General features: G+C 51.8%; 1 protein-coding gene across 2 annotated transcripts; it reads right to left on the reverse strand.

Moving 5' to 3' along the window:
* Positions 1–8,190: 8,190 nt before the first annotated feature.
* Positions 8,191–25,044, reverse strand: RAC2 (Rac family small GTPase 2). 2 transcript variants are annotated; one of them, XM_019961345.2, is made up of 7 exons: positions 24,872–25,039; positions 22,678–22,749; positions 14,216–14,333; positions 13,451–13,513; positions 12,965–13,124; positions 9,568–9,700; positions 8,191–8,965 (listed from the first exon to the last, which is right to left on the reverse strand). In XM_019961345.2, the coding sequence occupies exons 1-6, from the start codon at positions 24,904–24,906 to the stop codon at positions 9,570–9,572; spliced, it is 579 nt and encodes a 192-aa protein (XP_019816904.1). In that variant the 5' UTR covers positions 24,907–25,039; the 3' UTR covers positions 8,191–8,965; positions 9,568–9,569. The 2 variants fall into 2 exon arrangements, with proteins under 2 accessions (XP_019816904.1, XP_070645882.1); XM_070789781.1 differs by lacking the exon at positions 8,191–8,965 and adding an exon at positions 11,069–11,072 and having other exon boundaries at positions 9,625–9,700; positions 24,872–25,044.
* Positions 25,045–25,450: the final 406 nt, after the last annotated feature.

Below are 25,450 nucleotides of genomic sequence, written 5' to 3' on the forward strand. Positions count from 1 at the left end.
GAGTCTTCTCCAACACCACATCAATTCTTCAGCACAGCTTTCTTTATAGTTCAACTCTCACATCCATACATGACTACTGGAAAAACCATAGCTTTGACTAGACAGACCTTTGTTGGCAAAATAATGTCTCTGCTTTTTAATATGCTGTCTAGGTTGGTCATAACTTTTCTTCCAAGGAGCAAGTGTCTTTTAATTTTATGGCTGCAGTCACCATCTGCAGTGATTTTGGAGCCCCAGAATATAAAGTCTGACACTATTTCCACTGTTTCTCCATCTATTTGCCATGAAGTGATGGGGCCAGATGCCATGATCTGAGTTTTCTGAATGTTGAGCTTTAAGCCAACTTTTTCACTCTCCGCTTTCACTTTCATCAAGAGACTCTTTAGTTCTTCTTCACTTTCTGCCATGAAGGTAGTATCATCTGCATATCTGAGGTTATTGATATTTCTCCTGGCAAACTTGTTTCCAACTTGTGCTTCATTCAGTCCAGAATTTCTCATGATGTACTTTGCATATAAGTTAAATAAGCAGGGTGACAATATATAGCCTTGAAGTACTCCTTTCCCAATTTGGGACCAGTCTGTTGTTCCATGGCTAGTTCTAACTGTTGCTTCTTAACCTGCATACAGATTTCTCAGGAGGCAGGTCAGGTGGTCTGGTATTCCCATCTCTTTCAGAATTTTCCACAGTTTGTGGTGATCCACACAGTCAAAGGCTTTGGGATAGTCAATAAAGCAGAACTAGATGTTTTTCTGGAACTCTCTTGCTTTTTCGATGATCCAGCAGATGTTGGCAATTTGATCTCTGGTTCCTTGGCCTTTTCTAAATCCAATTTGAGCATCTGGAAGTTCATAGTTGACGTACTGATGAAGCCTGGCTTGGAGAATTTTGAGCATTACTTTGCTGGTGTGTGAAACGACTGCAATTGTGTGGTAGTTTGAGCATTCTTTGGCATTGTCTTTCTTTGAGATTGGAATGAAAACTGACCTTTTCCAGTCCTGTGGCCACTGCTGAGTTTTCCAAATTTGGTGGCACATTGAGTGCAGGACTTTCACAGCATCATCTTTCAGGATTTGAAATAGCTCAACTGGAATTCCATCACCTCCACTAGCTTTGTTTGTAGTGATGCTTCCTAAGGCCCACTTGACTTCACATTCCAGGATGTCTGGCTCTAGGTGAGTGATCACACCATCATGATTATCTGGGTCGTGAAGATCTTTTTTGTACAGTTCTTCTGTGTATTCTTGCCTCCTCTTCTTAATATCTTCTGCTTCTGTTAGGAATTTTAGGAATCAGCAAACTAAAATGGACTGGAATGGGTGAATTTAACTCAGATGCCCATTATATCTACTACTGTGGGCAAGAATCCCTTAGAAGAAATGGAGTAGCCATCATAGTCAACAAAAGAGTCCAAAATGCAGTACTTGGATACAATCTCAAAGCAACAGAATAATCTCTGTTTGTTTCCAAGGCAAACCATTCAATATCACAGTAATCCAAGTCTATGCCCCGACCAGTAATGCTGAAGAAGCTGAAGTTGAATGGTTCTGTGAAGATCTACAAGACCTTCTAGAACTAACACCCCAAAAAGATGTCCTTTTCATTATAGGGGACTGGAATGCAAAAGTAGGAAGTCAAGAAATACTCGGAGTAACAGACAAATTTGGCCTTGGAGTACAGAATGAAGCAAGGCAAAGGCTAACAGAGTTTTGCCAAGAGAACGCACTGGTCATACCAAATACCCTCTTCCAACAAAATAAGAGAAGACTCTACACATGGACATCACCAGATGGTTAATATCGAAATTAGATTGCACCCAATGATGGAGAAGCTCTATACAGTCAGCAAAAACAAGACCGGAGATGACTGTGGCTCAGATCATGAACTCCTTGTTGCCAAATTCAGACTTAAATTGAAGAAAGTAGAGAAAATCACTAGACCATTCAGGTATAACCTAAATCAAATCCCTTACGATTATACAGTGGAAGTGAGAAAGAGTCAAGGGGTTAGATCTGATAGACAGAGTACCTGAAGAACTATAGACTGGAATTTGTGACATTGTACAGGAGGCAGTGATCAAGACCATCCCCAAGAAAAAGAAATGCAAAAAGGCAAAGTGGTTGTCTGACGAGGCCTTACAAATAGCTATGAAAGGAACAGAAGTGAAAGACAAAGGAGAAAAGGAAAGATATATCCATTTGAATGCAGAGTTCCAAAGAATAGCAAAGAGAGATAAGAAAGCCTTTATTTGCTTAGGGTTTTTTTAATCTTAGTTTTCTTGGACTAAGTTTTTCCATACACTCCTAAAGCTCCATAAAAACCACAACAAACTCCTGGAGTTTCCAGGAGTTAATCTCAGCGATAATTTTTTCTTCAGTTCAGTTCAGTCGCGCAGTCGTGTCCTACTCTTTGCGACCCCATGAATCGCAGCACGCCAGGCCTCCCTGTCCATCACCAATTCCCGGAGTTCACTCAGACTCACTCCTAAACTCCTCCTCTCTGATATCCCAGAATTCTTTCTCCACCATCATATCTGGGATTCCCTTCCTTTTTTTCTTGTATTGGATCCTGTTTCTTGAATCCGATGTCTTCCTCTTTAATGGTTTACTCCCTTATTTTGTCAGCATACATCCTCCAGTAACTTTCTAAGAAAGGATGCAGGCTTGAAAACCATTAATTCTCCTCTTGCCCTTGTTGATAGGCCCAGCTGGGCTTAGAATTCTAGGTTGAAAATCTAGACTGACTCTAGATTGGCAAAGGGCAGTTGTCCAGGTCTCTAGCTTCAAGCTGTTATTTTTATCTTCAATCCTTTGTGTATAACTTTAGGTAACTTTTTAAATATCATTCTGGAAGCTTCTAGAATGATATTTAGCTTTATCCCTAAAATTCTGAAATTTTATAATGCTAGGGTTGTGTCCACACCAACCCCAAGTGTTTTGGGGCACTCAGTGAACCATTTTAATCTGAAGATTTATATTCTTAAATTCTAGGAAAGATTTTTTTTTTTTATTTCCTGCTATAACTTTTATTATTTTACTACTGGTCTCATAGATTAATCCTTTAGTCTTCTTGTTGTTTACTTTGACCATATCTTCTATATTCTGAGAGATTCTCTCTCTCTCTTTTTTTTAGTCTATTTTATCTTCCAACTCTTCTATTTTTAAAAATTTTCATCAGCACATTTTTAATTTCTAAGAGTTCTGTTTCCTGATTATTGCTTTGTTTGGCATTCTATATTTATTTGTGGATATAACACATTTTCTTTTCTCTCTAAGGATAGCAATGGTAATTTCTTTGAAGTTTTCTTCTGATCACTACTATGTCTCTATTTCATGCTAGTTCCTTTTTTTCTGTTTGATTGGATCTCTTTCATGTTAGAACTTTCCTCAGTTAACTAGTCATCTTTGGTTACCCATTCATTCTGCAGAATAAAGCATTAAAAATTGGACTGGAAACTCTATGTAGGAAGGCAGGACTTGCAAAATAGTGAACATTTCTGTAGGAATAGCTGGATGTTTTGTCAAGAACATCCAGATGTCACCAGAACATATAGATGTCATCTGTAAGGATTTTCACTGGGGTGGTCAAAGCCTGTCCATGGTTTACTATATGGGATGAATGTATGCCTGGGTGCTTGCATTCCTAAACTGGGTAAGAGAAGGAGGCTGGGGTCTTCTCTGTTAAGTCTTCAGACTTTCACTGAATCCTCTCTTATCAGTCAGCTACTGCTGTGTAACAAACAACCACAAAAAATCCTCTGTGGTACACAACAATAAGCTTTTATTTCACTACACACCTTCAGGTTAGCTGGGATTGGTTGATCTAGGCAGGGCTTAGATAGCCTGGTCTGCTTTGAGCTGCAGATCTGCAGGTCATCTGGACACTCCTGCTCCCTGTTTCTTATGTACTCTTGGAAATGGCAGGCTTCCTGGGATTTCTTTCATCAGCACAAGAGAACATGGTGCAAGCACATCAAGCCTCTCCTTTTGAGGCATATGCTAACATCCCATTGGCCAAAAGCAAGTCACACAGCCGAGGCAGCATCAGCAGAGTAGGGAAGCACACTCCTCCCCCAGAGGGAGAGGAAGGAGGGAGTGATTATCTGCTAAGTGTAATCAAATCTACCACATCCTCAGTAATCGGTCTTGGGCCTCACCCCATCTGCTTTGTGGCTAGTGTCCTCGAGTCCAGAACTCTCTGGTTGGATTTCCCTGCCTGGGTTAGGGAGGGGTGGTTGCTGGGTGCATAGTGCAGGGGAGAGGACCAGGGAGTCTAACTACTTATAACTACTAAACAACCCCCGGTTTTCAGCCTCCTGCCTCATCGGATACCTGGGTCTGCCACTTTGGAGCCCCCTCACAGTTCTGTAAGGCCAGTTGGTTGCATCTCTCCTGTCTCCAACCCTCCTACCCCACCCTGCCATGGAAGAGCAGGCACTTAGATTTGTCTTTCCTGGGCTCTGTTAAATCATTTACCACCCCTCCATCTGCTCTTCATGGTTATGTGCTGCGGTTTGGGGCCACAGGTGTCTCCTGGTTTCTTTGAAGATGAGAGTTTTGTGTTTCTGTTTCATGTTCTCCTTGTTGTTAGGCTGCTTTTTGGCCAGGGGTGAGGGGGTGGAAGCATCTCTACCTGGCACCTTGAAACCAAGGTCTCTTCCTTTTTCTGTTGAACACACTTTTGTGGTATGTTGATCAAACCCCGTGGCAGATGTTGAGTTACACGTCTGTCTTCTGAGCCTCTGGGGAGCAGGCGGCTGGGTCCCACCCCTCTTTGCCCCTCTAGCTCCCAGCACTTGGCACAGAGTGCACTTTTAGCATATGGGAACTGAATTGAACTGAACTTCAGACTACATGGATGACTGCTCATCATTTTACTTTCTCAAAGCCTTCCAAAGTCTTCTAGAACTATGCTAGATCTGTGTTTCACTCCCCAGAGCCTACTCTGCCCTGGCTCCCACATCCCATGAGGCCTACCTAGATGGAGTCAATTGGCCCCAGTGGTGAATATTTCTTGGGCAGTGGAGGAGTTAAGAGGGTAGGAAGGAGAGTTAAGAGATCAAAGGAAGAGTCAGCAGGGACTTTGGCCCCAAAAGAGGCATTGTTTCAGTATACCATCATATTATCTTTCATGATCGTGTGAGATGGCTGGGCTCAGTCGTCTGGCTCTTCTGTTCCACAGGATGTTGGCTGGGGCTGCAGTCATCTGGGGACTCAACTGGGCAGACATCCAAGATGGCTCCCACACATGACTGATGCCTTGATGAGGATGCTGGAAGGCTGGGCTCAGCTGGGACACTAGAAGGATTGGGTCTCTCTCTCCTTTAAAGTCCATTTTTTTTTTTTTTTGTCTGCTTGTTCATTTATATAAACAACAGAGGCTTACCCAGCATCCACTAGATGCCAGGTACTTGCTAGGATCATGGTGACCCTACACTGAGGATTCTAAGTGGCATAATTACATTTGTAAATGAAGATGATCTCCCAGGATGCCTGATGGAGGTTAGACAAGGCAGGGAGAGGGCAGGCAGGAAAGCTTGTGAGAAGGCATAACTACTGTCCAGGGGATGATTGCAAGGCCTAGAGCAGGAAGTGATGATGGGCCAGATGACAGGGTAAGTTTAACAGATATTGGGAAGCTAAATTTTCCAGTCTTGGTAACCAGTGAATGCTGGGAGCACAGAATGGGAAAAGCCAGGGGGACCCCTGGCCTCTGTTTTAGAAGAAGACACAAGGATAAGCCAGACTGCAAGACAGAGAGCCCCAAATGAAGTAGGCCTATCTGGCAGGTGCTCTCCTGCCCATCAGGTGATGATTTCATTGCAAGAGGCCAATCATTCATACCCAGTCCAAGCCTGACAGTAGCAGGGTGCTTGGGAGTGGCTGCTGTCAAATGAGTGAACATTACCATGTTGTCAGCTTTTGCCCATAACTAACAGTTCTTCCTGTTTCAAAATTCTTCACTGACTTTCCTCAAGATTTCTCTTTTCTTTCTGAAGGCCTTCTGGTCCTCAGCCAATTTGCAAAGCAGAAACGAGTGACTCACCCAATGTCCAGCAAGCTCTGGATGCAATGATACAGAGGAAGGAGCAAAGAGCTAGGAGTCCTAAGACCTCAAGCTAATAGTAACAGAAGGCATGACCAACAGCAGCATAAACAAATAAGTGGTTTCATTTTTGCTCTGTTCCCTTAAGAAGGCACCCACTGGCAGTAGTTCAACTGCTGACCAAAGTTTTGAGGAATCAAGGCTTTTTTATCTTTCTGCTTCTCCATTATTAGAATATTAGGTTATATTTTTCTGTTTGTGGTTTCAGGTTTATAAGATGGCTGCTGCAGCTCCAGACATCTCATCAGAATTCATTAGAGAAGGAGCCAGGACACAGGACAGTGTTGGTTGGTTCTATCCTTTTTTTATGGAGGAAAACCAAAACTTTCACAGAGGCTGCCTCTCCAATTACTTTCATTTTATGTCTTATTGGCCAGAACTGTATGAACTTGGAACTCCAGCTGCAAAGCAGGCTGAGAACAAGTATTTTTGTCTGGGGCTAGATACATTGCTGTTCTGGACACAACTAGGATTCTATTAGCAAGGAGGATGCAAGCAGTGGTGGTGGGTTGAAAAGCACAGTGTCTGCCATAGTGAATTGAGCCCTAACTCCTATGTCTCTGTCTACTTCTTTGCAAAACAAAGTTGTTAGTGCTACATTGGGAGGCTACCAGGAGAATTAAATGAGATCATATGTGCTAGGTGAAACCACACAATGGTGAGAGTATTTATTTCCTGACTTTATTACTGGTATAAAACAAGGACTGCATTCACTGGGGTAGGCTTAGTAGAAGAGGTATCTGGCAGAGGAGGTGTGAGCACAGGAGAGAGGAAGGCAGGGTGTGGCCAGGCCTGAGGCCACCAGGATGGCCCTGGATTTATTTATCCCAAGACCCCAGAAAAGCAGGGAAGAGAAAGAGGTTCTCGATTCTGGCCTGCTGGGAAAGGCCTTCTCATGGCTTTTAAACATTGGACATCTTAGAGTATGGATTCTGACCCACACATATCTGTGTTTGGGTTGTGTGTGCTGAGGGTGGGGTGAGGTAACAGTCTTAATGGTTTTTTGGTTTGTTTCAGAAGAGAGGTAACTTTGAAAACATAACAACCTTGTCTGAGCTGAAACTGAGAAAGGACGTGGGGCTTCCCTGCCTATACCCCATCCCTTTCTAGATGGTGGGGCTCTCCAGAGGGAAGGACAGTGAGCTGAGATCTTGCATCAGAACTTCAGGTCTTGGGGCAGTGGAAGTGGCCAGGAGCCCTGTAGGAGCCAGAAATGGAAATTCAAAGCATTTCACTGGCTGTGAATTGGGAGACCTCTGGGTTGTCAGGACAGGGTCTCATATCTCTTTTTAAAAATCCTTTATTTTAGCTTCTCTAGACTGTCAGCCCCTGATGGCAATAACTCGGGTGAATCGCAGGACCACACAACAGTGCCTGGAACAGAGTAGGTACTTGGTAAATTTGTGTTGAATGGACGGATGAAGCCCAGATAAATAGAAGCAGGATCATCCAAAGTCTGGCATTCGTGAATCAGCAAACACTGAGGGGAGATTGGCTCCATACCCGTCCGTGGCGCTTTAGGGATGAGCTTTGTTAATCCTGACAGCAGCCACATCTCTTCTTAAAGAAACTTTCCTGTGCTTAGTGCCTGCTGGACCAGCATTGGTTCCTTACACTGTTTGGACACTTTCCTGGGACTGCCAATATTGGAGACTGGGGTTTCTGGCTGCTTGACACCCATATTCCCAAATTCTGACAAGGTTCTCAGCCTCCTTTTGAGAACCAAATCCCCCCACCTTCACCCTAGTGGGTGCGGTTTTGAAATGGCGGCCTACTCTCCCTGCTCTAGTTTGTCAAGTGGTCTAGGTTTGGCCAATCAGAGCACAGGATTCTCCTGACAAATGTGATTGGTTGAAAGGGGGCCCAAGATCTAAGCTGGACCAATCAGAGTAAACCTTAATCAGAACTTTGCCTGGGGCAGACACTTGCTCTTTTTTGCTGAACTTGCAACTGGAAGGGTGAAGCCCTGAGAGTCATTGTGCCTAAGAATGAACCAGACAGCAGAAGGTATAGAAAAGTGAGCCCTGAAGACTTCATTTGAGCCCCCTTGATCAAGCTGCACCTGAAGTCATGATATTTCCAATCTTGAAACAATACATTTATTTTCTGCTTAAGCAGGGTTTCTATTGGGTTTCTGTTTGCAATGGCAAAAGTCCTGACTGGCAGGATCTGAAAGTTTTAAGACTCTCACAGATAAATGCAGCTCAGGGTCCTGTGAGTGGAGCAGAAAGACTTGAAAGGCGGCAGGAGTCAGCAGGACCCTGGTTTTTGATTGACTGGGCAGGTACTCACAGAAATTTAGAAAATCTGAATATAATATGTTGTCCCCAAAGGAGGACTAAGACCAGAGAGGAACAAACCTTCTGAGACACTTAATTTAGCTCAGTAGAAGAACTCTCAATAAGCAAGACCATCAATACTTGAGTATACTGCTGCCCTAGAAGGGAATGAGAGATCCATCTCTGAAGGTATGTAAGTGGTGGCCAGCAACCATCTGGCCTGAAGTTCCCAGAGGGGATTCAGGCGTTGGGGGTGAGGGGAGGAGTAAACAGGTAGATGACGCCACGTGTGGCATCTGACCACAGCAATGCAGGGGTGGCTTACTGGGTGCTGGGACCCCCTTCTGGCCCCTGAGAAGGCTGGAGCATGACGGGATGGGGGCGCAGCACCTACAAATTTACACTCTTTGGGCCCCCAGGGGGACCTTCAGCACAGAGAAGACGGTCAACCAAGTTCTGCAGCCATCTTGCTAAGAAACGCCACAGGAAGGGAAGAGCATGGCCAGCCAGGGGGGCCACTGGGCATTGGGTTGGGGGCCTTGGAGAGTCAAAACCATCTGGCTGGGAAGGCTGGATGCATCCTGGAAGGAAGACAAACAAGGGGTGAGAATTTGGGGCCAGGCAGAATCCACAGCCTGCTCCCAGCTCTCCCGGCTCCCAGCTCACTCCAGCTCCCAGCTTGTGCTCAAGGTTGGCCAAGTCCTCTCTATCCTTGTGGGTGCCTCCCACCCCCACCCATCCCTCTTCTGCCCTAATAGCCTCAGAGCTGAGTCTGCCCTGCCTCTACCCCATATGTGAGTGTCGGGTCTCCCCGGCTCAACTGGGCTCCTGAGGGACAGGAGCTGAAGTATCTCTTCACCCTGGTCCTCTCCGCCCTCCTGCAGGGACTGCACATTGGGAGCTCAGTGACACCACGCTTGGTTCCTGTTACCTGGCATTTTTTCTGATACTTTGAACCCTTCTGGGAACTGGGCTCACAGAGCAGGCCCAGTTCAGTCAAATGAGCAAACTGAGGCCCCTTTAATGGTCGCTCTTCTGTCCTGGCCTAAATACCACTCCTGGTGAAACCTAGGGCTACCAAGCAGTGGCTGAATGCCTCCCTCCCAGCCACGGCCTGCTGTGTGTGGGGAGTGGGGGAAGCGGGGGAGGGAGTGTCATGAAGCCATGTGGGCGGGACTCTTACCCCTAGAGGATGCTGCAGGGGCGCTTCTGTGGCCGTGTGGGCTGCGGGCACAGAACGGCCCGGATCGCCTCATCAAAGACGGTTTTCAGGCCTCGCTGGGTGAGGGCCGAGCACTCCAGGTATTTCACTGAGTCTGGGTCAGGGCAGCAAGAGAACAGAGGCCTAGGTCAGGGCTGGGCAAAACCCCTCCCAAGTCATAAAACCACACCAGGCTGTGGGGGCCCCCTGGGCTGTGTCCCTCACACATTCACCTCTCTGTGCCTCAGTTTCCTCATATGTGAAAGGAGGAGCTTTATTCAGGGGGAAAGGTTAAGACCCACGACAGCAGGTTTGTGTCTTTCTCGAACACATAAGCCCGTAATTTGCGGAAGGTGGCAGGAATTTTGATACCTTCCTGGGAAGAAAGGAGCTCAAGCTGCAGTGACCAAATCTCTCAGCACTTCACTTTCTTTCAGAAGATTGCCACATACCTGCCTCCACTTTCCCGTAGAAGGCCTGAAGAACCCATGACCTGCTCACCAGGACCTTCCAAATATCATCGAACTGGTCCTTCAGATCACTTCATTTTACAGGTGAGAAAGCTGAGGCTCAGAAAAGTCGCCAGTCCAAAGTCACACACTAGACATTTCCCGTCTCCCAGGGGCTGCTGAGAATTCTCAACAAGAGGAATGAGAAATGGGGAGCCTTGTTCACCTGTGAGGGGACTGTCCTTCTCCCATGTGACCACTCACGGCTGGAGCCCAGGGCACAGTGAAGAAGACAGGCTGAGCCCCACTCCCGGGGCAGTGTTCCCTGACCTTCTGGAAGGAGCCTGTGTGAGTTTTTGTGTCCACAACAACCCAAGCTGTCTCCCTGAAGTGAGCAGTTGAGAAGTTCTCCCTGAGAGAAGCCTGGGGGCCGATTTTAGGAACCAGAGGAGGTTGGGGGGTGGGGGGAGCAGGGAAATTTGCCTCCTCCCTAGAGCCCACTCCTCTGTGAGGAAGGAAGCAGACTGACACTGATCGGCACCTGCTCCCTGCTAGGTGCTGAGCTGGGTGCTTCCGACAACCCTGTGAAGAAATTCTGTGAATCCCCACTTCCTGGGTGAGGAAACAGGCCCAGAGAGGGGATGCCCCAGGCCCAGAGACACACAGCTTGGAAAGGGGAGCCAGGATCTCAGGAGGGGCAACCCGGGATGAGGGAAAGAAAGGATGGGGCAGGAACAAGGAAACTGAAGCTCAGAGAGGATGTCATTTGTCTAAGTCACACTCTGGACTCTCCCATCGCCTTTGCTCATGGGAGCACTGTCCCAGCAGGGAGCGTGGGCAGTGGTCCCAGGGCAAGGCTGGCAGGGACCAAACACCATGACTTAGGTCTGGGAGTCTCACATAACCCTCTGTGCCCAGAAGAGTCTCCCTGGGCATTGGGCCATTGTCCCCTTGCAAGGAACTGAGAGGGACTGTGGCCAATGTCCACTTCTTCCTTTCACACCTACCAATGTGTCCTCCCTGGCACCTGCCACCCTCCTACTTCTTGGCTAGGAGTATCCAGAGAAAGAATCCTGACTGGGGGCCTGGCCTTGCTATGCACCCCAGGCTCCCACCTGTGGGGCAGCAGACCACCTTGATCATGACTGAGGGAGCCACGCAGCCCGGGTTCCAGTCTTAGCTCTGTCACATCCCAGTTAGGTGACCTTGAGCTCTTGACTTCTACCTGAGCCTCAGTTTCATCCTCAGTAAAGTGGGGTGATGAGAGTTCCTCCTTCATAGTTGCTATGATGATGAAGCAGGAGAATGCACAGGCCCAGCACCCAGGAAGTGCTCAATCCATGTCAGCCGGAATTGGCAGCTGCACCACAAGTCAGCCCACTGGGCTGGCTGGTGGACAGAGGCCACCACTGTCTCATCAGCCCTGAAGGCCCCCCAGTCCTCCCCCTTGGCCTGGGCCGGTCTGAGGCAAGTTCAAAGTCATTAGTCACTGCCCCTGCCCCACTTTCATCTGGGATCAGCTCCAAGAAAAATTGGCTAGAGGCCATGGCAGGACCCCCAACTCATCTCCTTCTGGCAGAGAAAGGACCTTTAGGGAGTGTGCAGGCTGGCTTATACAGATGGAAAAACTGAGGTCCAGAGAAGGGAAGCCCCTGGCCCAAGGTCATACAGACAGTGCCAGAGCTAGTACCAGAATCCAGGCTTCCAGGCCCCATCTTATCCCAAAGCCTCTGCTTTAAAATGGAAAGGGTCTCAGGCTCAGAGGCACTGTCTTGGGTGGAAGGAGTCCGGGAGGCAGACTGATCAGAAAGAAGAGAAGGCAGGGTCAATCCCCAGTATCTGTGAGGAAAGACCAGAGAGCCTGGGAGTCAGAGCCCCCAGGATGGGACGTAGGACCCAGTGTTTAAGCGGCAACAGAGGCCCCCTGGGAAAGACGGCCATGTCACTGGGCAAGTCATGAGAAAGGGGAGGTGGAGGCTGCGGTTTCTCTTCCTGTGGAGAGATGTGAGTCCCCAGGGCCCTCCCAGTTCCGGCGGAAGGAAGAGGGTTAGGGTTGAGGGAGGGAGGGGCTGGAGGAGGCCCCACCAGTTCAGGGGCCAAACCCTGGGTCTGAGGGACCCTGTGGTGACACAGAGAGCCCTGGGCAGCTGGACTGCAACTCACAGCGGCCAAACCCTGTTGGCGGTCCCAGGCTCTTGGGCAAGTGCCCTGTCTCCAGGTGGCAGGCGGGTCAGGGCCTGAAAGACAGCAGACCTGGACACCATGGAAGAGGCCAGACACACCAGTCATAGCTGGTGCAGACAGCCCTGGGCCACCACGAGGAGGCCCCCACGCCAGTGCCTTGTGGTTCTGTGTTCAAATCCTGCTTCTGCCACCTACCAGCTGTGTGACCCTGAGAAGTCACTTCACTTCTCTGGCCCAGTGACTGGGAAGCAAAGAGGAGTTGGGCTGAGAAGCCAGGAGGGTGGGGAATGAGGGGTGAGGAGGAGGCAGAAGGGAAGGCATCACCCTTCAAAGCCAAGCTGAAACAACCCCTCCAGGAAGCCTTCCCGGAAAACCCAAGCTTGAGTTGACTGCTCCTCTGAGAAACCGCAGCACACCCGACTCCAACCCTGCTCTGTCTGTCATGTCAGTATCTGCTTACGGATTGCACTAGTACCAACAGTGATCCACACAGAGTGCTTCCCATGCACGGTGCTTCTCTAGGGGCTTCGCGGGTGTGAATTCACTGAATTCTCCCAACCACTGAGAACCACTTCTATTGCCATATTTCACTGATAAGGAAACACAGGTATAAGTGACTCGTCCCGGGCCACACAGCTAGTAGCTGGCACAGCCAGGGTTGGAATGCACTGTCTGGCCCTGGAGGCTATGTGTGCAATCACTACAAGGCTGTGTCGGAGTTCCCCTCTCTGAGCCAAGCCCCCTACCAATCTCCTTGGCCAGTGCCAGGCCCTGCGGGTAGGTGATAGGCGCCAGCTTCTTCTCCTTCAGCTTCTCAATGGTGTCCTTGTCGTCCCTCAGGTCCAGCTTGGTGCCTACCAGGATGATCGGTGTGCTCGGACAGTGATGCCGCACCTCGGGGAACCACTGGACCAGTGGGCAGGTGCAGGGGGTCATGTAAGGAGTGGAGGGAGACGAGGGGCACAAAGTTGGGAGAAGAGAAGAAGGGGGCATGAGGGTGTGTGGAAAGGAGAGGACAAGGTCAGAGAGTAAAGTTAACTATCCCAAATGTCTCTGAGACCCGAGTTCCCCCCTCCATCCCCGCCCACCAGCCGTGGTTGATACCGAGAACCATCTCTGCCCACATCCTCTGCTGCCCAGAGGCAGGCCAAAGTCTCCAGTCCCTCCCTGCCATGCTCCCCTCTTCAGGGTCACCTGCCCTAACCCCTAAGGTCCCGCTCCGTCCCACTCACCTTGGCCCGGACATTCTCATAGGAGGCTGGGCTGACAAGGGAGAAGCAGATGAGGAAGACGTCCTGGGGAATAAAGCAAGGGTTACTGGTGAGAGGAGGCCTGCAGGTGTCCAACCTGGGCCCTCCACACCTGGGCAACCACTGAAGGCTGGAGCAGCCCAGGCGATGCTAGGCTCTTAGGATCTGGCAGAGTACTGTTTCCCTTCTCTATAGCAGGCTGCTGCTTGTTTATCCAACACTTCCTAAAGGCCAGGGTCTGTTCTAAGAGGATAATCCTCACATTACGCTGTAGCGATGCCGCTGCTACCCCATTCTACAGACAGGGAAAGTGAGGTTTACAAGGAGGTTAAAGGGTGTGCCATCTGGAATTCCAGAGTCCGTGCTCTCACTACCCCTCTGTCGGTTTACCAGTCCCAGCCCTTTCTCTGCCACCCTGAAGGGAGAGCCGAGAAGCCACAGAGCCACCTGCCACTGTGCCCCCATCTCCCCTCCCCCCGCCACACCCCCCTGGGGCTGGTCATCCCGAGATTCCTTTGGATCCCTGTCCGGGGTCTGCCTGCCCCACCCACTGGGCACCAGGTGGAGCCAGAGCCCACGGGAAGACGGGAAGGCACAGTGATGACAGACAGAGCCGGATGGAGGGGGGGTACTCCTTGAGCTGCGCCTCAAGGGGAGGGTTAGGGTTCACCAGGCCGAGCTGGCACTCCAGGCGGAGGAAACAGGGACGTGAAGGCCAGGACCACGAGGAGGGGTGGGGTGGTGTACCGTCTGCGGGTAGGAGAGTGGCCGGAGGCGATCATAGTCCTCCTGCCCGGCCGTGTCCCACAGCCCCAGGTTCACGGGCTTGCTGTCCACCATCACATTGGCTGAATAGTTGTCAAACCTGTGGAAACAAGACAGTGGGTCCATCTCCAGCCCCAGAGTCTGTGGACTTGCTGTCCCTGGTTCCGTGACGGAGGCCAAGACCCAGAGAGGGGCTACAATGGGACCCAAGTCACACTGCACTCTGCAGTTGGGGTTAATTTTTAATTTTTTAATGCCAATCCATTATATTATAAAAAAATGTTAAATGCAGGAGAGCATAAAGAAGAAAACATTGTCTCTACTCTTTTTCTGCCCTGTCTATACTTCCTGGGTCGGGAAGATCCCCTGGAGAAGGGATAGACTGCCCACTCCAGTATTCTTAGGCTTTCCTCATGGCTCAGCTGGTAAAGAATCTGCCTGCAATGCAGAAGACCTGGGTTCCTTCCCCGGATTGGAAAGATCCCCTAGAGGAGGGCATGGCAACCCACTCTGATATTCTTGCCTGGAGAATCCCATGGACAGAAGAGCCTGGCGGGCTACAGTCCATGGGGTCACAAAGAGTTGGACATGACTGAGCGACTCAGCACACATCACACATCCCTTGAAGAGATGATTTTTCAAGACTGTATAACATTCTCTTGAAGGCACAATCAGAATAAACTTTACCCACCTCTGAGGCTGAACACTGCAGCTAGTCAACCAATTTTTTTTAAGTTATTTTTTTATGTGGACCATTTTTTAAGTCTTTATTGAATTTGGTAACAGTATTACTTCTGTCTTATACTGTGGTTTTTTTTGGCCTAGAGGTTTATGGGATTTTAGTTCCCCAACCAGTGATTGAACCCGCACCCCCTGCATTGGAAAGCAAAGTCGTTATCACTGGACCCCCAGGGAAGTCCTGCGGGTACTCATTATTTGTTGAACGAATGCTCATTCCCATCTTAGTTTGGGTCCCCCCAGAAGCAAACCCTGAGATGAAATTTACTTGGGAAGTGATCCCAGGACCCAAGGGAGGGGCAGAAGCTATTGAGGTGTTACTGGGGGGCGGGTGGAACTGGGACTCCATCTTGCCGGGGCCTCTGAGCACAGGGCATCCCCCTGAAGAGGCAGCAAGCTAGGGTATTTACTGCCTTCTCCATCTCCCACTGGCAGAGGGCTATCCTGGGGTATTAATTCACTGGCCTTCCAGCCTACCCCAAAAGCTGCCAGTCACCGGAGACTTCAGGAAATGCCATTGGCACACACTGGAAAGGCACATGCTGAAGGATGTGCACATGCTAAACTCTCCCTGCTGACACCAGACAGGCCTCGGACAATCACACGAGATTCCAGATTTTTTTAAAGGTTCTGCTGCTGCTGCTGCTAAGTCGCTTCAGTCGTGTCTGACTCTGTGTGACCCCAGAGACAGCAGCCCACCAGGCTCCCCCGTACCTGGGATTCTTCAGGCAAGAACACTGGAGTGGGTTGCCATTTCCTTCTCCAATGGATGAAAGTGAAAAGTGAAAGTGAAGTCGCTCAGTCATGTCTGACTCTTAGCGACCCCATGGACTGCAGCCTACCAGGCTCCTCCATCCATGGGATTTTCCAGGCAAGAGTACTGGAGTGGGTTGCCATTTAAAGGTTCAGTTCAATAGTATTTCGCGCTACACACATTCCTGAGAGGCATTCCTGGTCCCTAACGCTATGCAAAAAGAAACTGGGATCAGAGAAGTAGAGTGACTGACCCTAGGCCACACAGCCAGTGAGCAAGTGACCCAACCAGGTGTGACGCCAGTTCTGATTCCATGCCCAGTGTTCACTACCCCGTGCCACAGCTGCTTCCGCAGCTTCCCTGTGGGCGAGAGACCACCACCTTCTCTCTCTGCACTGAGGTCACCCACACAGGTCCTGCTTCCTGTCCCCTGCCCTGGCTCACTGAGGCCTCAGGCTCCTCCAGCTTGTCCCCCTACTCCTCCCTTCACACATCAGCTAAGCTGTTTCTGTTTCTGGCAAGATTCAGGCTTCCTGCCTCCTTGAGTCTGTTCACGCTGTGCCCCCCTGACTGGAATGCCCTCCCACCCTCTCCTTGTCGAAGGTGTTTCCTCCCTCCCAGGTTGCGCGGTCCGCCGCGCTCTCCAGCCTGTGCCCCTGTCTGCCCGTGCCTCTCTTGGGAACGCTCTTCTGTGCTCTCATCACCCCGTCTCCCATTCATGCTTCTAAGCCCTGCCCAGGCACTTCCTCCTCTGTGGGGAAACGTCCCGGCTACCTCTTTCCTTGGCCCCCACCTGGAAAGAGTTTGTCATCCCCTCCCTCAGGCAACTGCATTGCCTAGACTATGAGCTGGCATTACTTCGTCTCTCCTGCCATGTAGCTGTCCATGGGGGCAGGGCCCATGTCTCTTTATCTCTGAAGTCTCAGGACTGGCACCTGGTGAGTGTAGGTAGAACAGAGTTAAACTGAACCAGAGCACTTGAGACGCCACCTCCTCCATGAAGTCCTCCCAGAACACTGCTCAGAGACAGGCTGAAGAAGCCCTAGTGCTTCAGAGCAACTCAAAGACACCTGTCTTGTGACAGGCCCTCCACCAAAACAGTGGGCCACTTGATGCGTTTAATACCCCGTGCTTGTCCAGCCTTCAGTTCCTCAGATGGCCCTGCTCCCTCCTGCCTGGAAAGTTCCTGCAAATGCCCTTCCCCTGGCTTCCTGCTCTTCTTTCCTGGTGCCAGGCTGACTCTTACTCATCCTTTTTCCAGCCCCATCGCAAGGTCACCTCCTCTAGGAAGCCTTCCCTGAGCCCCAGCCAGGTCGGGGCCCCCACCGCACCCCCACTCAGTAATCTGTGGTGAACTCAGCACCCAAAGGCATCAGGCTTGGCTTTCTCCTCATTGCACTGAGCCCTGCATTGCGTTTGGCACGTATCGGCTCAGTGGTAAAGAATCCTCCTGCCAATGCAGGAGACCGAGGTTCAGTCACTGGTTTGGGAAGATCTCCTGGAGAAGGAAATGGCAACGCATTCCAGTATTCTTGCCTGGGAAATCCCCCGGACAGAGGAGCCTGGCGGGCTACAGTCCATGGGGTCTCAAAAGAGTCAGACACGACTGAGCGGCTAAATGACAACAACAGCAACAGTTGCCCCGTGTCTGCTCTGGGTACCACCCATACTGCTGTGGGATTTCAGGCCAAAGGCACTATTCAGGGAGACACCGCAGGGCGTGATGGGAAAAGAAGTCCCTGTGTTTTCTTTGGCTTCAACCAGAAACACTCCTTTGGGGTGAGCTTAGGATATAGGGACATTATCTCCTTTAATGTCTAGTCTGAAATTCTGATACCAAAAAGTCCCCCAAGATTCCTTGAGCCAAGGATATCTATCTTCTCTGAACCAGCTCTAGGATCTCAGGGGCCATGGTGATGGGGAAAGAGCTGATTTGTAGGACCTGTCACAGGACTAAGCACTTGCTCTGGGGCCAGGCAGAGGGCTAGGGACCTTCATACCTTAGGTTTTGAAGTCCCATGTGACCCAAGACAATAAAACCTCAAATTATTCCCTTTAGACAGTTGAGGAAATCAAGGCCCCAAGAAGTCAAATAACTTTTCCAAAGCCAGCCAGCTCAGGAGCACAGGAGCTGGGATTTTATCTGGTCTCCTTCTGAGCACTCATTTGTGAGCGAGAGAGAGTAGAGTAATGCTCCATAGAAGGGTGGATTTGCCTGGGGACACCCCCCCACCAGAGTGGGAAGAAAGCAGAAAGTTCCTTGTGAAGCCTTGTCCTGGCTGTGTGACCCTGGGTGAGTAATCCAGCTTCTCTGAGCCTTACTTTCTTCACTGTGAAAAAAGAAAAGCCCCATCTCTTAGGGCCACTAAGAGGATCCAGGCAGAGAGGACCTTCAAGCCATCCCATGGGGAGATGCTGAGAAGCTGAGCAACCTCATCTTGAAACAGCCCCCTCACTGGCCCCTCCCCAGAGCCTGAGGAATTCCTGCAGAGACAATGATCCACAACCCCCGAGTCCCCTACTCCAGAGACCCACAGGCAGCCAGGACCAACGGAATGTATACCACCACCATGGCCAACCCTCACTCTTATCTTCCAGATGAGGAAACTGAGGCTCACAGATAGGAAGGGACTTGCCCAAGATCTCACAGGCAGTTGGTGACAGAGTCGGGACTAGATCCTGTTACCCAGTTCAGAAAAGCCTGTGGTATAAGCATCACTGTGAGTTTATGGCTGGAGGCTCAGTGAAGTTTGAGCTCAGGTGCAGGGGCTCCCTAGCAGCTCAGATGGTGAAGAATCCACCTGCAATGTGGGAGATGTGGCTTCCATCCCTGGGTTGGGAAGATCCCTTGGAGAAGGGAAAGGCTACCCATTCCAGGATTCTTGGGCTTCCCCGGTGGCTCAGATGGTAAAGAATCTGCCTGCAGTGCAGGAGACATGGGTTCGATCCCTGGGTCAGAAAGATCCCCTGGAGGAGGTCATGGCAACCCACTGCAGCATTTTTGCCTGGCAAATTCCATGGACAGAGGAGCTTGGTGGACTATAGTCCATGGAGTCGCAAAGAGTCTGACACGACTGAGAGACTAAGCACAGCACAGCACGTGGGGCTGACCCGGACCTGTGCAGAGGGCAGGGAATCCATGTTTGCTGAGCACCCGGGGGTCCCAAATGCTGCTCCGGGTCCTTTATACTTAGATCATTCAGTGGACCCAGGAAGTGGATTCTACATTGTGTCTGGGATTCAGAGCCCTAGGGTAACCTGCCCACAGTCACACAGCTGGTATGCCTTTACCCAGAGTCTGTGTGGCCCCTTTCTGCACCCCTAGGCTACACACTCGGCTCTGTAGCCCTCCACCATGGAGAGGAGGAAGGGCATGGGACAGATGAAATGGCCCTCGGCCCTGCGTATCACTTGACCACCACCCAAGCCTCCAGGGGAAGGAAGGTGGACTCACAGAACACAAAGAACACAAGGCATGCATGGCTGCTGATTTGGGGACCAGGGAGCATTGATATGTCAGGCGAGGCATGGACCCCTGTGAGGATTCGCCGCCCGGTCCTTGGGACAATAGGGAGCCACCAAAGGCCTTTACCAGGTGGGGGTGACATGCTCAGCTTTGCATTTGGAAAAGGTTCTCTTGGCCACTGGTTGGGAACATCTTGGAGAAGGGTCAGAGGGGAAGCTGGGAGACAGAGCCGCCAGTGAGAGAGGCGGGTGGTTGGAGGAGATGAGGAGGCATGGGTGTCCCAGATGGGATGGGAGGGGACAGAGGCTGTGTAGGAACAGTGAGGAAGCTTGAGCCAGCTGGACACAGGGAGGGATTAACACACCTGGTGGCAGGAGTATGGGGCAAGGGGGAGTTGTGAGGCCAGGTGGGAAAACTTGGCAGGACCCCAGGAATCTCCACTAGGGAGGCTGGGTGTCATCATGTCTGTGGGAATCCAGGCTGGACTGCCAGTTTACAAAGGAAAGTGAAAACCAAATACTGGCCCATCTGACCCAAATTAACTCCTTGTGTTCTTCCCAGAGAGAAGCCCTGCAGAGCCGAGCTCCCTGCTGGTGGCTGAGTTCTAGCACCTTCTCAGGGCAGACTGGAGCACACCCTCTCTGCCAGACAGGGTGGTCCAGTCACTACAGAGTGCCAGTGAGGTGCTCGACTCTGTTCTAGCCGCCAGTCTAGTGAACTAGACGGACCAGGGCCCTGTCCTCACAGAGCTGCCATCCCAGCAGGAGAAGTCAGATCAGGATGGGCAACGGAGACTATCCAGCAGGGTGTGGAGGGATGGAGGAGGCCTGGGTGGAGGAAGGGATTGTTTAGACCGGGGTCAGGCATGGGCTACTTCAGCAGGGAACTGAGTGATGGGAAGTGGTGCGTGCAGAGGCCTGGAGGAGGCTGGCATGTCTGGTCCCCAAGGACCAAAATGGAGTGGGTAGGAAATGGGTTTTGAGAGGGAAATTTCAGCAAGGTATTCCTCTATCTAATTTTTACATTTGAAAGCTCACCTGGGCTTCCCTTTGAGAATGTTCATAAGGAGAGGGTAAGGGGGAGATCCCCTAGGTCATGAACATCCCATAGCAGGGTCTTTCTGCCTTGTCTTTGTATCTCCAATGCCCAGCACCTGACCATCCACAGAGCAGGCTTCAGTCTCCCAATCTGTGAGACATGGCTTTGACTTCGAGCTCTTATCCCCCAACCCTAGGCAGTAAGTTGAACTCGTTCTCTCTCTTATCTGATCTGGTTCTTGTGGCACAGGCCTCTGGCCCCAGCAAACCCTGCCACCCTGAGCCCCAGAGCCCTCCTGACCTTTATCTCTCTGCTGGAGATCTCAGGCTGCCTGTTTCCCCAAACTCTACTCTCTCCAATTATCCCCACCCTCCAGTGTCAAGGGCTCAGGGTGGCTTATTTTCCCCTCTCTGTCACAGGAGTGCAGACTTTGAAGCAGGAGCCCCTCCAGGGGCTTGTCCAGAGCCAAGTGACTCCGTATGGAAGACAAAAAGGGTGGGGTGCAGGTCTGGCAGCATACCAGGCAGGGCCAACACAAAATGAAAATGTAGGGCCTCTTGTTCAAACATTAAGAATTTGGGGATGGGGCCTCCGAGCATTAAACGAAGTGCAGGAGCCTCCTGTGTGGGACTCTGTGAGCCTGCCTGGATGGCCCACCTGGGAGCAGGCCCTGATCTCTGACCCAGCTCCTCAGACTCCCTTCCTTGGCCTCTGCTGGTCCCCCCACCTCAGAGAACTCACCTCCCATCTCCCTGCACAGGGAAGGTGCCTGGGCAAGGAACTTGGCACCTCCCAGCCCCGGTCTACTTCTTAAAGAAAGAGAAACTGAGGCTCAGAAAGGGGAAGCATTTGGTCTAAGGTCTTTGAGCAAGTGGGCCCTTCAGCCCATCTGTGACAGACAGAGGCAGGAGAGTAGGTGGTGCCAGTGACAGTCCTGGTGACAACAACCTTCTACAGGAGCTGGTTGGCCTAATGTTACACCTGCCTCCCTGCCAGGTCTAGAGCCCACCATCCCTCAGCACCAGGAGGCGCTGATATACGTTTGGTATTAGATGGTGAGTGGGCAGATACAGGCTGATGCTAAGAGGGGCACTGGTGCCCCCATGGGGAGTTGGGAACAGAACCAGGCCAGAAATTGCTTTCCCAGGTTTCCTACCCAGGTTTCTCTGCCCTCTCCTAGCTGCCATCCTCCTGCCTGGGCTGGGGTCCCTGAGGCAATTGGAGCCTGGCCCCTTGTGCCAGGGAGAAATAGAGAGATCCTAGGCCACCTGGTGACCCTGGAGGGCAGGTCCCTTAGCTTCTGTGAGCCTCAACTCCCCCCACAGACACTGTGGGACTAAAATAATCCCAACTCCTCCCATGAGCATCAAATGAGGTCACACATGTGTGACATTTCCAGGGAGTGGCACCCAGTAGGCCCTTGAGAGATGGTAGCTGTGATCCATCCTCCTAGGGCCTCTCCATAAAGTTCAATTCAGGTCAACTCAAGATATATACATTGTTTCTAAGACAATGTGTAGATTATACTGCATGTAAAACCCTAGGACCCTTAAAGAACTGGAAATGGCTCCCTGCCCTCTGTAGACTCTTGGTCATGGAAAAGATCAGATAAAGTCTGTCTAGGGAGTGAGAAACCTCTTCAGGCTATGTCAGAAAGGCTTTCTGGAGGAGAGATGCTGGAGCTGGCCTGGAGGTCTTAGATGCATGGGCATAGGAAGGAAAAGCACTTGAGGCAGAAGGAACAGCTGGAGCAAAGGTCCTGAAGTAGAAGTGTCCAGGGTGTGTTTGGTGACCAGGCAGCCAGAAACAGAACAAGAAGTGAAGAACTGGGTGGTGGAGCCAGAAGGGAAGGTTGGAGAAGGCCACACAGAGCCTTGGGTGCTGTGCTGCAGAGCTGGGGGGCTGTTGTGAGGGAGTGGGGCCGCCGAGCATCAAGGAGAGAGGGGCTGGTGCTTCTGTTCACCCCACATACTCCTCCATACCTGCAAATCAGGTGACAGCCCTGCTCCACATCCAACACAAGCGTGGGTCCTGATTGGTCTCGGGTGGCACTGTCCTCTCCCCCTGCACAAGCATGTGCCCTGACATCTCCAGTCTCCCAGTGTTAAGGCTCTCCTCCTGCACCCACTCCCCTCCTCTGTCCCAGTCCCCTTCCACCCAACTTTGCTCAGGCCAGCTCTCCATGTCTCCCTGCTTGAAGGCCCCGCTCCCTGGCTTGCCTCCTGCACCTGTCTCCCCTCTGGGAGCCCAGGGCGCTCATCCTGGCACAGGTGGCTACCTCCCCCTCTGGATCAGCAGGCAGCTCTGCTGGCCCAAGACTGGCTGGAGCCTGACCCCGAGGTGCCCACACAGGCCCGGCACACAGGAAGTGCCTGAAAGGGGGGTGGGCCTGGTGGTCCATGCGTGTCTCCCCAGCCACCGAGCGTCCCACCCACATGTAGAACTCACACGGTGGGGATGTACTCTCCAGGGAAGGCGTTGGTGGTGTAGCTGATGAGCAGGCAGGTCTTGCCCACGGCTCTGAAAGACAGGAAGTTCAAGAGGACAGCAGTCAGGGGCCCTGCCGGAGACCCGGGAGGTTTTCTGAGGATCCGCGCGGTCCCCTAGCCCAGCCCTCAGGAGATACCCAAGCCCCACCTCCACGGGCCTCAGTGTCCCCATCTGAGAATTTCCGTATCAGCGTTATCACACCTGAGATGTTTGTTAAAGGACAGACTTTGGGGTCCTACCCGAGATTCTGAATCATGAGTGTGGCGTGGATCTAGCAATTTGTAACAGTCTTTCCCAGGTGACTCTGATGTGAAACAGAGGATTAAAAGCAGGGGGTCCCCAGGAGGTTCCCGAAGCCTGACCAGGGCTCTGCCATTACTGCCTTGGGATCTAGATCCTTCATCACCCACCCAGCAGGGGTGCGCTCTCAGGCAAGCCACATAACCTCCCCATGCCTCAACTTCCCCGTCCAGAAAACAGGGATGAGATGAGTCCATCATCACAGGAAGGACAGAGAGGTAAATTAGATGAAGCCGGTAAAAGTCTGAAGCACAGTCCTGGCACAGCATAGCAGTCGCCAAATGTGGGGGACTGCTTGAACCCTCTCCTTCCCCTCTCACCTCACCAGAGGGTGTGGCAGTTAAGAACATGGAGTTCAGGAATCAGAGAGACCAGGGCTCAAATCCCATGAGGTCTTAAGCAAATGACTTAACTTCTTTGAGCTACAGTTTTCCCACCTGTAAGACAGGCCTAATATGAGGGTTGTTGGGAGGATAAAACAGAGGAGCGTGAGGAAGCCCAGGGCCTGCACACAGTAAGCACTAAGTTAGTGGTGAGCGCCATGATTGGTGCTGTCTGCGCCCCGAATCTGCTGGGCTGGGACGGGGTGCGGGCCACAGGTAGCCCTGGGCCTTCCCCGCTCCACTTGGTTTCGTCACTTCCGGCTCTGAAGGGGGCCGCCCGCCCTCTTCTCTCCCCATCGCCTCCCACCCCCCGCCTGCCAGCAGCAAGGTACCTCTGAGTGACTGGAACGTTGCCCTCGGCTTCCGCCCTCCCCTCCTCATATCAGATACAAAGCAGAAGTGAGCAGGGCTGGACAGGCGGGCAGATAATGGGCAGGAGCCGTGTATCACAATCAGCTAAGGGCTGCCTGATAAACCAGCCCCCCACCACTACCCAGCCCTGAACAGGAAAGTCAAGTCTCTTAGGGCCTCAGGCTGCCCCTCTGTAGGATGGGAGGCCTGGACAAGAGGCCTGCGTTCTAGAACATACTGGAATACGTTGGGGCTGGACCTACAGAAAACTTCAGGAGGTACCTGTGTGTTGGACCCTGAGGCAGTGTTGCTGGCAGGCCCAAGAGATGGGATATCAAACCTATCATTTTACAGATGAGGAAACTGAGGCCTGTAAGGGCACATGACAAGCTGAGGTCACAGAGATCCGACCGCTAAGGAGAGCCTTCAGTTCAAGCCTGGGCCGACCCCCACAGTCACGCCCACCCCGCACTCCTCTGGCCCTAACCCTGCCTCTCACGCCCCTAACGCTGCCTCTCACGCCCCTCCCCCTCTGCTCCTCACCCACGTCCCCCACACCACCTCCCCAGCCAGGCAGGCTGAGACTTAGAAGGCGAACTTTACCGAGCACACATACGTGCAGGACAACCCCTCAAAATAGCTCAAGTGACCCGACATCAACCCTGAGGGCGTGGGCCTCTTCCCAGATGGCCAAGCTTTGGTTCAGAGAGGCACTGTGACTTGCACAAGGCCACACAGCAGAGCAAGTCAGGGACTAGAGCCCAGGTCAGCCTGGGGCCCCACCCCCCACCGGCAGCCACAGATTTAGAGACCCAAGGCCCATAGGAGACCAGCCCCAGCTCTCAGGGTGCAGGCGAGAGGCCCCAGGTACCCCTAAGCGCGGTCTTTTACTCTCCACCCAGGCAGTTTCCGGGGTGAGTGGGGCAGAGAGTGAAGCTGTGTGCAGCCCACCCCTGGGGTTCCCTCTGGGCCCTGGGAGAAAAAGGGAGCGGTTCCTCTGGCTGCCTCCTAGGGACTCCTCTGTCTGCAGGCAGGGGGCTTCCCCAGGGACTCCAGGGTGGGAGGGCCCCAGGGCTACCCCCAGAGGGAGCTGTGAGCAAGTCCAGCCAGATACCTACCCATCTCCCACCACCACACACTTGATGGCCTGCATGGTGTCCAAGGCCTGGGGACTGGTACTGGTGACAGCTCAGAGCCCCAGCGTTTCTGCAGGAGCGCGGGGTGTGGAGAGCTGGAGAGGCGTCCTGAGCGGGGAGCAGCAGCAGCGGGACAGGAGGCAGGAGGAAGCGGAAGGGGAACTTACCCAAGCCTCTGCCCTCACGGCCGTTTGCAGAAGGCGGAGCATGCGGTCTGGCAGAACAGCTAGAGGGCGGGGTGGCCCTCAGGTGCTGGGCTGGGCCCTGGCCACCCCCACGGGTATCCCTGCTCTGAGGCACCAGCAGGAGATCTGTGGACCCTCGGGGCTGGAAACGTTCTTCCACAGGCAGGGCCAGAGCTGTTCTCTAAGAACCTGAGGCTTCCAAGAGTGGAGTTCACCTCAGTTCTAAGCAATAAGCATTTAGTGAGCACCTACTGTGTGCCAGGTACAGGAGCTAGTACTGGTGAGTCCAGGATGTGAGCAGGAAGATACAGCTTCATCACAGGCGTCCATAAAACAAAGTAGGAAGTAATGGGGGCACAGAGGACTGGTAGGGAGG

The sequence above is a fragment of the Bos indicus genome, chromosome 5 (genome assembly GCF_029378745.1).
Source record: "Bos indicus isolate NIAB-ARS_2022 breed Sahiwal x Tharparkar chromosome 5, NIAB-ARS_B.indTharparkar_mat_pri_1.0, whole genome shotgun sequence".
NCBI classification, from domain to species: Eukaryota; Metazoa; Chordata; class Mammalia; order Artiodactyla; family Bovidae; genus Bos; species Bos indicus.

Bases quoted from the DNA above. Each gene is read 5' to 3' on its own strand.
- RAC2 (XM_019961345.2), bottom strand. From the start codon at position 24,906: ATGCAGGCCATCAAGTGTGTGGTGGTGGGAGATGG. The intron at 14,334-22,677 runs GTGAGTTCTACA...TTGTTTCCACAG, and splicing joins GGAGAGTACATCCCCACCGT to GTTTGACAACTATTCAGCCA. The intron at 13,514-14,215 runs GTACACCACCCC...TTTATTCCCCAG, and splicing joins CACTCTCCTACCCGCAGACG to GACGTCTTCCTCATCTGCTT.